The following is an 18,099-nucleotide window of genomic DNA, read 5'->3' as shown; positions in this document are numbered from 1 at the left end:
ATTGCATTGCATCCTCATTAACGAACCGATTATATTCGGGTTTCAGCAATATCGAGGGAATTTGTGACTGTTAGCAATTGCACAACAATAAACCGCATATAATAACAATGGCCGCAAGATATACCGTGTGCACATTGCACAAGCGCACTTCCATTCCATCGCACTCCATGAAAACATGGCACCGCCATCAACAGGAATACGCAAACCACTCTTGCATGTCACCGTGACGTTTACATCCGCATGTATCGATTTGGTCTTTGCGAAACAAAATGAATACTATTCTATTTGCGAACCCAGGGGTGTGCAACTATTTTCATAAGCGGGACGGATTTAACTAACGCGCTCGAACCGCAGGGCGCACATAGGTAAGTTGTAAGGCCCAAGGTAACGGTGAAGTCGAGACCTAGCACCGTTAAAACAGTGCTCATCATTATCAAGTTCGAGTTAAATATATAACCACAAATCGAGCACGTTAATTTTCGTAGTTTGTACACATATTTAGTTAGCATTCTACAACGACAGCATGGAGTGCGGAAGGCAACTTTGTCCGCGGATATCTACATCCGTTTTTCAATACTTCACAATGGATGCTGGAATATCATTGTTAATAATTCGCCTACGCTACCTCTCCAAACATTTCCAAGCGCCAATCATAAATCGTGCTTGCAGTTGAATGTTATCTCCATGAAAAAAATAACATCAATGCACCAAAAGCTTCCTCTCAAGAACAGGTATAGACAGACATCTAGTTCTTAACATCCATAATTCACCATAACCTAACATTACCGAGCAAGGACAATATCAAAAATTGACATTAGGTTTGGCGCTTATTGTGCACTGTGCACGCCTGTCCTTATTATGTAACATCTCGGCGAGGTACATTCTCTGTAATGATTTTCTCGGTCACGTCACATAGCCTCCATTAATACGCCTTCCTCGCTGAACCAAACCACAAAACACAAGAAACATACCGCCATAAAGGATTTAAATAAAGTTTCAAAGTTTATTAATCACACAGAGCAGTACCCCCTCCGCTATAAAACAAAGAGAGCCGCTCGACGGCGATAACCATTCGAATTGCGATAAGGATAACACGTTCCAACAAGTCGCGATTACCATCTACTCATAAACGTAGCAAAACACGACCGGCGCGGGCGGTACGTCGTCGGGTCCACGCCGAGAACAGGCCACACTTTGCTTTGGCAACGTCGCACACGTAGGCGCCGCACGCATCACCGTTTCTCCTGGTCCTTCCGCATGTCCACGTCTCTATTACCCGAATCGTCCAATATAACGTCGAGATTGTCGGCTTGCAGTCCCGCGGCTTTAGCCAGCCGCACGGCCTGCGACGAGCTGCCCAGGCCTAGTTTTTCGTCAACTAATTGGTGCGCTAATAACTTGGCCAGCCTCTTTTTCATGTCGCCGTCACCAGGCTTGCGCTTACGGTCTGAGGCGTTGTCGTAAGACGCTTTCGCGTATCGGTAGTCCACATCTTCCGATTGCCTGCCTGTGGGCGAGGTCGTCTTCAGAAGCCTGTCGAGCTCCCCGGCGCCGTTTTTGGTGGCACCTTTCGCAGAAAGTAACACAGACGTTGACTCAAACTGAGATGGCAGAAAAACTTAAAGGCTACCACCACGAGAAGTCGTTGATTCGACCAAGCAGAATCGAGTGCCTGAGTGATTCGATTTAGAATCTAGTATTACGCTTCAGAGGTCATCATTGGTCAGTAACGAGGTACTTCTACTCTTCGAGCAGTAAAATCAGACATATTGTCTTGGCATAAATAGAAGTCTGAAAATAGTCGAAGTGGAGGCGATATCTCTTAGTATTGATGAAAGCAGACAAGACGCTAAACAGGCAGAGACCACTAGAGCACTAAAACAAAACCTACGAAAGCAGTTACCTGTGAATTCGGCTATGGCTGTACCAGACGGGCCTTTCAAACCGGGTCTACTAGGTAAAGGAGCGACATTGACTTTCGGAGTAACTTTTGTCTTTGCAACAGAAACGCCTGCAACAATATTTACAATCACGAAACAACCCAACGTCAAACACAACCCTCACAAGCTAACCAGGCTTCTTGCCACCGTCGCTAGTCGACTGTTGCAGTAAATGCTGCATTTGCGAGAACACGGCTCCTACATCTGAAAGGATAGTAAAGGACCATGAACGATGTTTACTGCGCGCAAGCCCGAATTCAAACACGTACTGCTGTCTTTGGACGGGTCCTTCGACTTCATCAACGCGGCGTACAATACTTGCGGGTTGAGGGAGCCCAGGAAATACTTGCTGCCCTCGTCCAGTGGCATGTTTAGCGCCTCGGCCAACTGGGCCAGGTTCATGTTGGGATGCTCCTGCTGCAGTTTCATTAGCGCGTTGAGCTCGCTCGGTTTTGGAATCTGAAACAGAATGGCGTGGCGTAAAACCCGCATGAATCCAAGACGAGGGTATTTTGCGAGCAGAGAATACTACGTAGTGTATGAAATCGAGTGCATGACTGGCAGGAGTAGTTTAACAAAGGTGGTCAAGTAGGGTTTGCCTATTTCCACTTGGTCAAGTAGGGTTTGCCTATTTCCACTAATTCCTATTTTACAGCGAGTAGCAGGGAAAGTAAGTGTAAAACATAACCACTCGAGTATACAATCGAATATTACATCCACATTGAAATAACATGAATATTTTTATCTGACACTCGCGAGAGAGAGTTGCAAACAACTAGTAGAGAATTGATAACATTGGATAATTGTACAATCATATCAGCAAATATCATGGGAGTGACGTCATATTTAGTGATACGATTGTTGAATTCTTTACTAGTTGCTGGCGATTACCCCCAACGAGCGAGTGTAAGTTGAGATTATTCCAATATGAATATATTCTTTAAATGTACAATGAAGTCCTGTATTTCCAAGAGTATTTTCTAATAACTACTCGAGTACCTGACTTGGTACTCCTAGCAGAAAACACTAGATAATCAAATGCGCAAACGCCGCCGTACCTCTTTCGTCGGTTCCTTGGCGTTGGCGTTCCTCAAATCGGTGTCCTTATGTTTGGGGTCGGAGTTTGGCTTCCCGCCGTGAGACGGTCCGGTCTGAATGTTGTGAATCGGAGCTTTTCCCTCGGCGACCAGGCGCTCGTTTTCGCGAATCTCCTTGCGCCTCTTCTTGCTCCACATCTCGTGGCAGTCCTGCCACGTCGGAAACCTGCGACGGAGTAGGGAGTTGAAAGAACGATCGGCCGTGCAATTTTCGTTGTGCCAGACACCAGACAAATTGACAATTCTAGTTTTCTGATTAGAACGAAATGCCGGTAATCCAAGTCTAATCTAATTCGTGAAAAGTTTCTTTGCTCTAATTCTGATCTATTACCTGAAGTGTTTTTATGCTCTAGTTTTAATTACAATATAATTTTTGGTTTCCTGAAAATGCAACAGGAAGACTGTCTATTGTGCAGCGAGCCAAGCTTGCCGTACCATCATTTGCTATTTTCATGCTTACGGGATTGAACTGTGATTAGATATGAACTGGAATGCTCATATATCCGCAAACGGGAAAAAGTTAACGCAAACCCACATGGATACCACACGGATACCACCACACTCACTCTGGCATAGTCAAATTGGCCGGGTCCACATTGCGCAGCCACGGACAGTTCAAAGCCTCTTCGGCAGTAAACCTCTTCGCCGGGTCCAACTTCAGCATTTGATCGAACAAATCCAAAGCCAACGTCGGAAGGCTTCATAAAAAAGGCACCACGCGTTTAAAAACCATATGCAGATTATTGAGCCAACGTTATCGACTCACAAAGCAAAGTCTTCCCGCAAACGTCGCCGGTACTGCCGCTTGGTCTTCATCGTGTGAAAATGCGGGAGCTTGATCACGTCCGGCCACACGGCGGGGCACGGAGACCCGCACACCCGGCTGATGCATTCCAGCTGCGTGATCTCGCGGTCCGCTTGGAACAGAGGCTTCTTGGTGAACAGCTCGCCGAGAATGCAGCTGGAACGAGACGCGTCGTCAATATTACGCAGAGGTGGTCGATAACAAAGTAGCCACCCCCCAATTAACAACACATCAACCGTATCCGCTTTTTGACACTGCTTACACTTTATCGGTTGTACTCTAATTACTGCAAGAACAATACCGACTGTTTCTGTTTGCTTTAACTGAAACAGGTACCAACAAATTGTGGAGCAGATATCTGACACGGCCCTGTGGTTGTATTGACTTGAGTCATGACTCAACTCGAGTCACCATTTTCTAACGACTCGACTTGACTCGAGTCATTTTCTCAAAATACGGAAATTCACTTGACTCGAGTCAATCTGTGTATTGACTCGACTTGGACTCGAGTCATTGCACACGACTCGAACCAAGTCATATGACTCGAGACTCAGACGTCCAAGACCGACATTTCATTGTAATTTTGAAGAATAGTAAAGTAACCACCCTATTGGGATTTCGTCTATTGGTACTAGTACTTGAAAATGAGACCAGAATAAAAACTGAGGAAAATAAGTATATTATTAATGCGAACCATTCGATATCACTCAACAGAGTTATAAAAAGTGGGTTTAACAAGACTTTAACTGGAAACTGAGCAGTCAACACAATGACTTGGACTCGCACTCGAGTCATAATACCACGACTCGGACTCGACCCTCTGCTCGATGACTTGGACTTGACTCGGTGGTGATTTGAAAATCACTCGACTTGACTCGAGTCAAAACTATAAAAGTGAGACTGACTTGTGACTCGGAACCTTGTGACTTGGTTACAATCCTGCTCTGCCATAAGCACGGACACAGAAGAGAGTAGCTTGCAAGAGTGGCTAGTAGTAAATAGCTTGTTGCAAGACACTAGTCAGACTATAAATTACCCGCAGCTCCAAATATCAATTGCTGTCGTGTACGTCTCTTCACCGAGAAGCAGCTCGGGCGGTCGGTACCACAACGTGATCACTCTATTCGTGTACGGGCGCCTGGAATGAGAGCCACAATCAAGTTATACCAGCTTCGGACTCTAAGCCAACGCGGCCGTCAAAAAGACTTACGGTTCTTCCGTGTTGTAAAAGCGAGCCAACCCAAAATCGGCCAGCTTGATTTCACCTTTGTTATTCAATAATATATTCGAACATTTAATGTCCCTGAAACAAAGGACGAACGCGTGACTATGGTTATTGTGAAAAAAGGATCCGCGTGGCAGAAAAGACACCATCAGGTGAGACAGCGTCATTTGAAAATCGCACACATATTCAGATCTGCGACACGTTCGCGTACCTATGTAGAAATCCCTTTTTATGGCAGTGATTCAAGCCGTCCAGTAGCTGTCGCATAAAAGATTTGACATGATTCTCGTTGAAATGCACGAGCCCGGATTCCAGCAGCCCCATCAGGTCGTGGTCCATATATTCGAACACCAGATAAAAGGCTCCTAAAGCAAAAAGCCAGGTTATCGACACAAATGATGCGGACCGGGCGTCAAGGCGGACCGCACCTTTGTCTTTACGGAAGTCGGCGGCGTCGGACTTGTCGGTCAGCACGTCCTTGAGGTACACTATGTTCGGATGCAGCAGCTGACGCAGGATTTTGATTTCGCGAACCGCCGTAATCGGAAAGCCCTCCCGTTCGTTGTCCAGCCGAACCTGTTTGCGAAAATCCCTCGTAAAACCCATACCTACGACAAAGTCTGCCGTGAAAGTGGGATCCATCCAAATCCATTCTACGCAAACAAGTTTCGCGGTCGCAGAGAAAATGTTACATAGCTCGATCACATTATATTAGGGTCACCATATTTTGGAATCGGGAATGGGGGACACTTTTTACAAAATCAGAAAAGTTGGTTGATCAGAACTGAAATTACTCGATTTCGCTAATTTTCCCGAAAAATTTGGTAGGTTGAGAAAAAAAAGATCGTCACTTTCGATCTAACCACGAATCTCCTGTTTAGCGCAATTTATGACCATTTTCACTAGAATCTATCCATTATTATCTTAGCTGTAAAAGCTGTAAGGAAGGGCGTACGGTGACCTCACATTATATGCTGTCTTGGACAAATTGAGAAATAATTTTTACAACAATCAAAATACTAGTTATTTTATCAAATACAGTAGTAAAACAACCATTTCCGCAAAATCGAGCAATACACCGCGCTATCACAGTTGTGGTCAAGGTAGTGTTGGTATTCAAGTAAGAGTAACCTTTTTAATTCCTACTAAATTACAAGCAGAAGTGGCGATTTCCAAATAAGTAAAAAGTATCGTAGGCCTAGTTTTGCCCAAGAACCTCAAAACAGTAGGGATGGTGTGAACCTTTTTGAAAGGTTCTGTGTGAACGCGAACGTGAACCTCGTGACGTCACGTGACGTCATATTGCTAATTCCAACCCTACATTTCAGTGAAGTGATAGCCTTGCAATACCTTGCGACTATTCAGGCCACATAATGCAACAATGCTGAAATACCTATTGATGTTTTAAGCGTCTACAGATGTATCAACTGGGGCAATCAATTGATATAATCATCCAGAAAATCAATATCTTGCGTCGCTTTGCCACTATTTCGACGAGAACCAGCAAGGGAATATAAGCTTACGCCTTAATGGTCAAGGTCAGACCGGACAATGTATTCGGCGTACCGAGTATTGCCAAGTTGATTTTGAGCGGAGTGTAAAACGGGTATCCCTACTTGATACCGATATCACCCCTTTAACAATTTATACAGCAGTAGCCACAATAAATATATGAAATCGAGATTGACCCCGTACGCCTGCTAGATTTTTTACATCAGACAACGATAACAATTTCATTGATTGGTTGGATAAGAGTCATTCGCTGACTACCCACATGTAGTGTTTCGCTCTTGATGTTGTGTGATTGCGGCTCAAGCTCACAGCAGAGATGAGTCACTAAATATTCGCAAACGGAAAGCTGGATATTTCGAGCAAACAATTGTAACAAAGCAAGTAAAATGCTCGTCAAGGTGCATGCTCGGTTAGTGTTGATTTTTATGCTGCCAGCACCATATATATACCGGGCCCGCAGTTGAAATGCAATAAATTTCAATTCAATAAATTGTAATATATGAAAAAGGTTCACAGCGCAGAACCTACCAAGGTTCGTTTGTGAACGTGAATCTCGAAATATCTGAGGTTCACACATAGAACGCGAACGTGAACCTCACGTTCACACCATCCCTACAGAACAGCTCATTATAAGTAGTAAACTAAAATCATATCAACTACTACTCGGGAGTACTTCGAAAAGTAACCAGTTCTGCACTATACACATAATCCCAGTGGCCAAGTCCACATTGTAGCGATATCGCAATCTTTACCTTTTTCAAAGCGCAAACATCCTTGCTCTTTTTATCCTGAGCTTTGTACACTTGACCAAAAGTACCCTCCCCGGTAATGGACAAAAACTCGTATTCATCGACGCAATTCGTGCCCCAGTGGTCATCGGCGGCCCCGGCTTCGCCGACCCTCGACCCGCACATCCTGAAAAACGCAAATTTAGGGACATGCATTCTAAAACCAACACCGGTCTACGCCAACCTGGGTCTTTTCCGCCGTGGCATCTCTTTGTCATGGGACGGGGGCGTTTTTGTGGGGTCCACCATGTCCCGGCTGTCCTCCTCGACGGGCAGCACCGGTGGCATGGGCAGGTCTTGCAACGATCGCTTGACCGGTTTCGCTGGAACATCGGTTTTCTTTTTCCTAATACGAAGCGATAAACCAAATTTTTTCCAATAAGCATATCTCCATTTTGATACGTGATATTTGCAATAGAAACAATAATAGAGGGCTATATTTTTTACCAATACCGATATCTCAAAAGGTCATCGATCGCTAAACCACATGAAATAACGTACTGCAGAGGTGGTGTACTAGGCACTGTTTCTTTTCCGTTAGGCTCCTTCTCGGTGACGGCCAAAGCTGGAGGCGAGCCCTCTTGTAAATCGGGATAGTGCTTTGCGTCTTCCGTTTCACTTTTTACCGCACGATCTGAAAGAAAGGTAAGCATCAGCTCAACACAGCACACAGCCGAATGAGGCTCATTATACTCACCAACGTGGACGGCGTCTGAGACAACACGTTCGTTGGCGTCCTGAAAAGGATCAGAGTTAGCAGCTCATACCATGAATTTAGTCACTTTCATTCCTATTGCTGAAACCGCAAATCTGCACCCCCTTGTAGTAAGTCGCGGGAATGACATCAAACTGGTAATGGACCAAAGGCCTATACGCAAACACGACCAGCAAAGCAAATAATTAATTCTCATTCTAGTCACGACGATCAAGTTACAGGATTTACAGTCGCGACCCAGTCCAGAAAATGACACTTGCGATAATGAATAAGAAAAGAATGGCTACAATGACACCTGTACATCGCCAGTGGAGCAAAGTAACAATTTAACCGCTGCAAAAGACTTTAGTGTACAGGACCCAGAATAATGTTAGACGCATGTTTAAATCGAGCAAAATCATATGTGGCTTGTCTAATAAGTATCATACAAAATAGCAAGGCGACAGCTGAACAAAAGAAATCAATGAATATTCAATCAATTCGAAGTTTTTGTTATCGCGTCAGGCTGTATCAACAAAAAGCGTAAAATAGTATTCAAATCAACACAAGAGAACTCACGACGGGTCGGATGTCTTCCCTCGTGGACGTGACGACTTGAATCGGTTCCGGGTCAGGGGTAACGGGACCTTCGTCGTCCTCACTTTTAACTTGCACCTGCTGATTGAGGTCCCCCATGACTGGAAAGATTAAAAAATGGGAGTTACGGCCAGAATCCACGGATTTCACGGGTGAACTCTCGGGTTTAAAACTTACATTTCCTCGCGTCGTAATCCAACGTCGACGTCACGTCCACCAGGACATCGCGGTTGATTGCGTTCGGCCGCGACAGACCGGTGAGCATCTGGTCGTTAATACGATCGTCGCGGTCCAAAGAATTTTCCTGCGTACAAGCATTTTCTTGGTGCCAAAGTGATTTAGCGTCACTACGACACACTGAATTATACTCAAAATCGTTACACAATGTATACAGCTGGGAAGCCTGTGTATCTACGATTACACAAGCCATTCAGGCTATAAAATTTTAGAATGACAAGAAACAATATGTTCATAAGTTAATTTAATCTCTAAAAGCTGTCCGACTGACTGTTATCAGTAGCGAACTGGAACTAGATGTTTGTTACGGCATTATGCTGCAAACAGGCAAAATATTTCCTAAATTTCGAATTGGATTCACCATATTAATGAGTTACTGACGTTCCTCATTGATGAGAGTCAGTCGAAAAGCATTTAGTGAATAAATAACAATTATTGAATTTAGGAATGGCATTATTAAATGCATTCACCACTTCCCTTGAAGTTTAACATCGAAATTCCCTGGCCAAGCCAGATCCCGATACTGTTTAGCAAATAATTGTATCCAAATATCTGCGCATTTGCACCTGGCTCGCATGGATCTGGCGAGAATTAACCATCATTTAACTATGAGACATTATATGAAAAAAGTGTGTGCGGCACACTCGACTCTACTAACGCAAGGGTCTGTAATATAGGCCTAACCATAATGAAAATTTCAAAGGGTTAAAAAAATATTGTTTTTTTTGGGGGGGGGGGTCAAATTTTCTCAACATAGACTCGACATCATGGATATTCCGTGGCATGAAGAAAACAGGTGACCTCACAATCCCCAAGTCGGAAATTGGGCGGGTAAGGTACCTTTCATCTTTCAAGTGCCAGACACTTACGTTGAAGGAATTGTTGAGGTTGTCGGAATATTTTTCGGAATGGTCTTTTCTTTTCTTCTTTTTCTTCTCCTTGGAGCCGTGGCGGCGCCGGTGTTTGCTGCGCTTGTGCTTCCTCTTAGAGCCAGATTCTTCATCTGTCGGAAAATGAGGAATACGAATAATCGTAAATCGGGACAGCGACGCCGAGCTTACCGACAGCATTGCATTTTGGGTTTAGAGTCAAGTAAAGTCTATTTCAAGCCAGCGGGGCATTGATGTAAATTATGTAAGACCGTGCTTACATTCTGGTTTCTGGGAGTTCGGAACAAAATATGGTTAGATATGCATTTTTGTGGAAGGCATGGAGCTGTATCACAATCACAGCCGAGGTATTATTATGAAAAACAAGACAATTGCCTATTCTTCAAATTTGCCGACAGATATTACTAGTGCCAGTGCATCCCAATTCTAAAACAGAGAAATTGGTTACTATTATGCAAGGGATTACAGGGCTGCACATTTTTGCGCATTTGAAATTGGTGTTTTAACCATTGAGAAATTTATGCAGCATATACGCAATGTCACAATCGCTGGGACGCAACATTCCAAGTACCGATGTACTTACTGGCAGAATACGCGAGCTTACCCGATGGGAAGGTGCAAGACCTATTTCTGCACCAACCTTGTACAGCGTAGGCCTATGCACATCGTTCACTCATGGTATGTATATGCTGCAAAAACGTCAATGTATAAAATAAATTGACCTACCGTCCTGTTGCGCGAATGGGGTGTTGGTGTTTATCATAAAAATACAGAAGCTCAACTCAAAACTATGATACGGGCATACAGGTGCGAAGCCAGGGGTGGGGTTTCGGGGGGTCGAAACCCGCCTTTTGAAGCGTGAAACCCCCTTCTTAAACGCGAAACTCTTGTCCTTTTGAAATGAACGTTCCTAAGCTAATACTCGGTTGCAATTCAACAAGTCGTATTATCAGGGTTGCGCGCGGCCAATTAGCGAGAAGCCAATTAGCGAGATTCGTCTGTGCACTGCACAATGTAACGCGACGCAATCTCCCAATGAGGTGACTGCGAAATCAGATCATTGATTGCCGCGCACTCGGCAATCGTCGTCTGATTTATCACGTTTCCAACAAGTCTAGCTCCGCTGGCTTGAAGAATCGCATCGCAATAGGCCTTTTGCCTGATGCGCACGATATCATCTGTTGGCCTGCAATCTGCAATAGGCCTCATAATACCATCGCTAGCCTAACTATCGCGTCTCGCGCCTAGCATGCCTTGGAGACAATGCCGTTAAGTGCATGCTGATTAGCGATTGTGATTAAAGAGTGACATCGCGAAACTGAATGATAGCGAATGTCCGCAAACATGTGCGTGCGTACCCTACATACGTAATTGATTTCCGCTAATACTTGAACATAACCATCAGAAGACGAGCGTCAATGCAGAGAAAGGTTTGAAATTGAACCACCTGAAATCGGTGCCATTATACAACAGATTCCATACCAACTCAGACATTTTGACCTGCTCAAATCGACGCCGAGGTCACGAAATGCGCGTTGATAAGCGCGGGTATTAAATTGTTCTCGAAGAGATCGGGACTCGCTAATTGACAGCACTTCCGTACTCGTTGGTAAGCTTATCATATGCGTAAGCTCGTGAACGCGAGGAGATTGTATAATCGTCATTTAAGCATGTAGGCTACTGAACCCTAATGAATTGATGCTATATCAATAAATTGGAAAAAAAACCGAAACCCCCTCCTTTTCATTTCAAACCCCCCTCTTATTTTTCGGCTGGCTACGCGCCCGCGGGCATACGACCCATCACCAAGTTACAAGTGCTGAAAAATTTACAAACTAAAAACATCGGCGAAAACCGGTGACTGGCAAGAGACCCAGCGATAAAATGCACGCACGAGTGTTAATCCGTAATAATGCATCGAAAATCGTACCCATAGGAGTAGATTCCGCTGCAGAAGCGACCTGGACCTCCTCGCGAAGTTTCTTCCTGTTCTGACTGAGCTGCGCTGCCAGACTGCTCACAGTCATCTCCGTATTTTTAACTGTGAAAACAACAGCACAGAGTTACTAAATATAATAAACTTCAGAGCTATTCGGCGAAACACTCACCAGAAGTCCGACGCTTGTCCGATTTCTGCAATCGAGAAAAATGGGATGTCAGCGGCGAATGGAAACTAATATATCAGCATATGGGACAACAACAAATAGATTTCGCATTATATCAATATGATATTATGCTACAGGTATTGGATTCGTTTCAAAATTATTGAAGATAAATATAACATAACTGAAAACGCTCCAGATCAGAGCTTGGCAAAATCGAGTATATTCGTGATTCGATTCCGAGTCCAAGATTAAACCTCGACTCGTAACTAACTGAAGTTGAGGCTCCAGCGATGGGAATACAGATTGGAAGAATATTATTGTTGATGAAATATTAGTCAAGATGTTCGGACATCTTGCGAATTGGGTTTGACGAACACCAGTTGAGATGTGTATTGAAGAATGAGATGTCTGCTACAAAAAGATAACTTTCTGTACACAAATATCGCGAGTCCTCAACACAATTATCACATTATGTCAAACCTAAAACTGTCTTATTGAACAGAGTAGTTGATTGGTTGGTTGTATGATCAATGGACAATCCTTCAACCAGAGCATATTTTCGTCGATCGAATCAAACTGCTTCTTACAGATATATTGCCTAATGCCCAGTGCAGAACCCCTTGAACCAGTGGTTCTTAACATTTTGTAACTTTTTTGATTTTTCATGAAAGTATTTTCGATTTTGGTGAAATACACGGCCAAAGTCGACTGAAACACCGTAAATCAGCACCGAAGTAACGCTTTTACCGGTATTTCGGGAGCTGAGCCGGAAAATTGACCCTATTTTTTAGTCAACCGAGCAAAATGTGGTCTTATAGTGCAACTTTTGTCAAAAATAAATGAACAAATGCAACTTTCCGCGGATTTAACTGCAACAAAAACTTGCCCTAGATCAGACTTGAGATTTATAGAGTTGCCAAGAAACAGGTGTAGGCCTACTCATTTATAAGTTCCTAATTTTCAGAAATGACCACGTGTAGGAAAATGGAACCTCTTGTACTACTTGTGCAAGTGGCTATGTCTTTAGAATACTTGCACTTCTACGGCAATTTTTCAGGAAACGCTACATACTATTTATTCTTTGGATATTGTAAAGTATAACTTAGTTTTGGAATATGTGGAAAACTGGCCAAAAGAGCCCAGGAATCACGGGAACTGTAATTAACTTGCACCTATTCATAGTCCCATTGGTAATTTTGCAATAGTCGCGAAGATACACTCTGCAGTGTGCAGAGTGTGTGTCTTGACCACCTGAGAACCCCTGAGACGGCTCATGGAACCCCTAGGGTTCCGCGGAACACTGTTTGAGGACCACGCATCTAGATTGTAGAAGCTTATCCAATCGACTTACGCTGCGAGACTTGGAACGTCTGGGTTCGTCATCAGATTCAGAACTGCTCTCGCTTGATTCCTCTTCCGATTCCGAGTCTGAATTGCGTCTCTTCGATGACCGTTTCGAATGCCTCTTACTTCGACTCTTGCTCCTGATAGATTCAGATTTCGAATAACTCAAAAACATACGCAGCAAACAATGCGGTACTCACTCTTTCTTATGTTTCTTATGCTTTTTCTTGTGCTTATGTTTACTTCTGCTCCGGCTACGCGACGTGTCGGGGCTTGGCGAGTACCGCCGGGCTGTCGACAATTCGACCGGGTTGTCTGAAGAAGACAGAAAATAGAACAGCACGTTAGTCTTTGAACTTGAAACGTCAGATGATGACCAGGGTCGTAATCAAGTCACAAGGTTCCGAGTCTCAAGTCAATCTCACTTTTATATTACGACTCGAGTCAAGTCATATTCAATTCACCACCGAGTCCGAGTCCAAGTCGTTGTGATCACTGTTCGGTTTTCGAGTTCAATTCTGAGCAACCCACTTTTTCAACTCTGCTCGAGTGATATAGAATGGCTCGCATTCACAATATCGTAATTTTCCTCAGTCCTAACAGTTTCTATTTTCCAAGTATCAAGACTGATGGACGACATACTAATAATGTGGTGACTTTACTATTCTTTGAAGTTATAGTGAAATGTCTGTCTTGTCCGTCCTAGTGATATGACTTGGTTCGAGTCATGCACAATGACTTGAGTACAAGTCGAGTCCATACACACATCGACTCAGGTCGAGTCATTCTACGCATTTGAAAAACTGACTCGAGTCAAGTCGAGTCGCCTAAAAATCGTGACTCGAGTTGAGTCATGACTCGAGTCATTCCAACCCTGAATATAACAAGCTAGCTTTCCTGAAAGTTTTTTTTATAATTCATGCCACAGTGCCCAATTTTTTCATTCCATAATAGCCTTGCCAATCTGATATTTATCACACATATCGACCAAACGCCTCAGTATGAGACAATGAGACATTGGGGTAAGTCCATGTCACATCAACCAAAAAAAGGGATTTCGTCTCCACATAGTTTCAGATTTTGCTGCGATTTGGCGCAAGACAACATGAAGTATATCTGACTAAATAGCACTTAATTTGAAATGAATTACTCCGGTAGTTTTCAAGTTATCGCATGTTGAAAAACATGGTTTTCATGCTCATTCAACCATGAAATTGAAAAGCTGGAATTGTCTGTAACTGAGCTACTTTGACCTCAGAATGTTGTTCACTTTTTTACGTCGCACATATTGATCTATTCTAGTATGAAATTAATGATTTTGGTGCATTGCCCAGAATGTAGCTCAAGTTAAAAGAAGGTGCCTTTCGAAATCACTCAAGCATAACAATATTTCAGGAGTCTCCCTCTCATTTCTTGTCTACTTGAAAAAAGTTGTGAAGGGTGGCAAATGAAAGCTGTTGTAACATAGATTCCTTACAAATTAAGTTTTTATGTAATTTTTACTTAGACAGTTTTGAAAACAGGGTTTATTTCAGGTCATGAAAATGTAGTAATTTTCCTAAAAAATGATGTTTGATATTTAGGTTGCTGGTCTACTTTGAGACAAACTCCTGCATGTGACTCAATTAAGAGAAATTATTTGTTCTAATAGCATTCATATTACACCATTCACAAAAATTTTGAAGCAGACAGAAATGAGAGCGACCGCCGAAATATTGTTGTTACGCTTCCGTGGTTTCTGTGGGTAATGAGTCACATTTTGGGATGGCAACCAAAAAACAGTAATATTTTTCCTGCATGATAGAATAGATCAATTTACACAACATAACAAAGAGAACAACTCTGTAATTGTCAAAATAGCTTATTTGCAGAAATTTCAAATCAGCTTAAAGAAAGCCTCAATAGCTCCTGATGTCAATGAGACATCTGTGGTCGAACAAAATTGTCAACAAGTTCTTTGAACCCAGGCTGCATGTCGGACGTACAAACCCTTAATAATGGCTGCATATGAACATCAGTTGGATTGGTACATCAGTTAGATTGGAACATAGCTTTGTCATGATAATGTGCATGGTTGTAAACGTTTGCTCACAAATGTATGTAGATCCGAATAGAACAAGTGGTTTCATGACCAACTTTAGAATAGAATTAAATTACTTACTCCCAATTGCCGACAGATGTGGTTCTGATGACAAAGGAGGCGAATGTCTGCGTCGCTGGTCATCTAATCCATCACGACCGCTACTGGAATCGTGAAACCTGTGACTGTCATAAAAATACACAAGCATAGTTGATAGCGGCCGAAATTAGTGATCGGATCATATTATTCTCACCCTGGACTTCGTTCAAACGATCTCCTCTCTCCCCTGAAAAAGGGTGGGCTCCTGGGCGGTGGGTCACCGTATCTCCTCGGATCATGGAAAAACTCGGGCGGTGGTCCGCCCGGAAAGAAACGTGGAGATCTGGGTCTGCCACGTAGCTCTGGCGGGGTATGAGAGCGTCTCAATATCGGTAATCTTGGTTCCTGATGATATTCCCGGCGTTCAAAGCCAGGGGAACGTCTACGGGGCGGATATGGCGGTCCTGACCGATTTGGCGAGTGGTACCGTCCATGATTGTTCCAGTAAGGGTCATCCCGGCGAGGTGGACCGTGTGGTGGCGAGCCACGGAAATGACCTGGGGGTCCTGGGTAATCGGGAGTTCTTCCCGGGCCCCTTCCATCTTCGTAATGTCGGACCGGTACCTCGTAGCTTGGGTGCGGAGGTACGGAACCAGAGTTCATGTCTTTATCTCTGTTGTTAGCAGCACCTTTTCTGCGGCGTGGGGAGTTTTTTTTACCTTTTTTGGGACGTTCTGCGGGTTCTTCTACACAGTCGGGTGACGCCTTTGATTTTCTGCCTTTCCCGGGCTTTTTAACTGGAGATCTGTCTTTAGTTTTGACACTAGTTCGGTGTGAGTTGCTTTTCGGTGAATCTTCTGAGCTGGATGAACTTGGGATATTTTCTTCCTCCTGGTGTGATTGATGTCTGCGCTTAACCGATTTAGACAGTTTGCTCTTGGCAGGTTTTGCAGACTCTTTCGAGTGCTCCAACTTCGAACTGCCGCTTTCAGAGCGCTTTTTCTTTTCCGGCGATTTCTTACTGCTTGGTGGCGGGCTGTCGCTATCGGAACTCGACGTTTGATCCGCATATGCTACCAGGGGTTTCCTGACACCTTTCACAGCGTACACCGAAGAGCTGATGGCTTTCTTGTCGTAATCCTTGTGTGATTTTGATTTGTTAGGCGTGCTTCTACTCGCGGGCATCTTTTCTTGTTACACCCACGACGAAAACGAGCATTTCAAACACAGAATTTTGCATCATATCTACGGCTATTTATCATCTAACAATAATTTCCACATTACCACACTGCTGTAACACCATTTTAGTTACCATATTTAACCACAGCGCAACACGTACGGACATACGGCTATTGTATTCGACCGCGATTAGGATATAGCAATAGTCACACGCAAATCTGTTCTACCAAACTCATCGAAATGCAATCGAAATACGCTCGCATCAACCACACGGTGTCTTTCAGCACCGAGGATAGCTGCCGTCGTACATCGCACTCGGCAAATTTACGCAGGACGGTGGTAATATATAAGGAATGAATGGATAAACGAATACCCGTTGATAATTTGGAGGGTTTGTTGATCGTGATAGGAACATGACGAGTTAGTGGACTGATTTGACCATGGAAGGACGGAGGATGGTTAATATGGAAGTTGATGCGAATGGATTTACTTCGAGACGAAATTAGTCCGGCAGCAGCGGGCTGAGCGGCACCGAGCGTAAAAAAAATTGTCTTCACAGCTCATTGAGCTTTGTCATGGGTCAGTAGCTTCATGAAACTATGGCTCTACTTCGTGTAATTTTGATGTCACACGCAAAATGCGACGAGTGAGGTCTTGACTTGATACATGTGTGATTAACAAATGCATGGTCCGGCTAGCCTCCAACATCAATTTTTAAATAGCATTAGAAAACTAGAGAAGAAACATAATGCTTGCGTTTACTCACTTATCGCCAATAATGTATTCATTATATCCATTTGAACTAACGTACTTTCCGTATCATCGTCATCATTTTCATCAAATCAATACACCCCATGATTGCGATGTAATGAAAAGATAGGAGGGTGTCGAAATGACTTGGAGTAGTCTTTTAATCAGACGCCCACCTTGGCCTACAGCATGCACACTGGATTTAAGAAAGTTTATCATCATGTATTCTTCGCCAGTATGTGATCAATCAATCAATCAGGTTTATTAATATCTTCATCGTTTCAAAACATCACAAGACTGCGATACAATGAAAAGATAGAAAGGTGTCTAAACAACCTGGAGTAGCCATTAAGATCAGACACCCACCTTAGCCTAGGCCCTAGGCCAGTGGTTCCCAACCTTTTTCATCTCGTGCCTCCCTTGACCGAAATTTAAGCCGAAATTCCCCCCTTAGGAGAAATCTGCCCGATGAATAAAAAATGTCGTTTTTACCGCTCAAACACCTGTTGACTGAGAGAATAAGACGGGCGGTACCGAGTGTTTGTTTCTAGCAGTGCTGTAATAACACTTCGTAGACCTCCAAGAACAATGGTCTTGGTCTCAATCAAACAAATTCTGGAAGGCTTGACTCAACAGACCCCCACATCACTTCCATTTGTGTTTTCGGCTTACCATGCACAAATCGATAATATAACTGCTGTGAAAAATCAGTATGCATAAATTTACTGGTCTCGAGATTTTTTTCTCAAGTTTGCGTATGCATTTGCCCAATATTATTGGTACTTTCATATATAGCAGGGTTGATCACTATGACCGG

At 43.5% G+C, this 18,099-nt stretch overlaps 1 protein-coding gene across 1 annotated transcript; it reads right to left on the bottom strand.

Annotated features, from left to right (window-relative positions):
- Positions 1-983: 983 nt before the first annotated feature.
- On the bottom strand, positions 984-17,039 carry LOC145452048 (uncharacterized). Its single transcript, XM_080330262.1, has 24 exons — positions 15,568-17,039; positions 15,396-15,499; positions 13,435-13,549; positions 13,242-13,374; positions 11,894-11,918; positions 11,716-11,826; positions 9,765-9,898; positions 8,836-8,962; positions 8,641-8,759; positions 8,065-8,104; positions 7,869-8,001; positions 7,552-7,713; positions 7,332-7,494; positions 5,496-5,643; positions 5,279-5,432; positions 5,053-5,145; positions 4,879-4,980; positions 3,804-3,998; positions 3,604-3,735; positions 2,999-3,203; positions 2,210-2,399; positions 2,073-2,144; positions 1,904-2,011; positions 984-1,567 (listed from the first exon to the last, which is right to left on the bottom strand). Exons 1-24 carry the CDS (start codon positions 16,536-16,538, stop codon positions 1,233-1,235), a joined length of 4,071 nt encoding a protein of 1,356 aa, XP_080186388.1. The 5' UTR covers positions 16,539-17,039; the 3' UTR covers positions 984-1,232.
- Between the last annotated feature and the right edge of the window lie 1,060 nt (positions 17,040-18,099).

This window comes from Botryllus schlosseri, chromosome 12, assembly GCF_051294905.1.
Source record: "Botryllus schlosseri isolate E-star chromosome 12, Bs_hap1, whole genome shotgun sequence".
Classification (NCBI taxonomy): Eukaryota; Metazoa; Chordata; class Ascidiacea; order Stolidobranchia; family Styelidae; genus Botryllus; species Botryllus schlosseri.
Note: the sequence above shows the minus strand (reverse complement) of the source record. Positions and strands in the feature narration are given on the sequence as shown.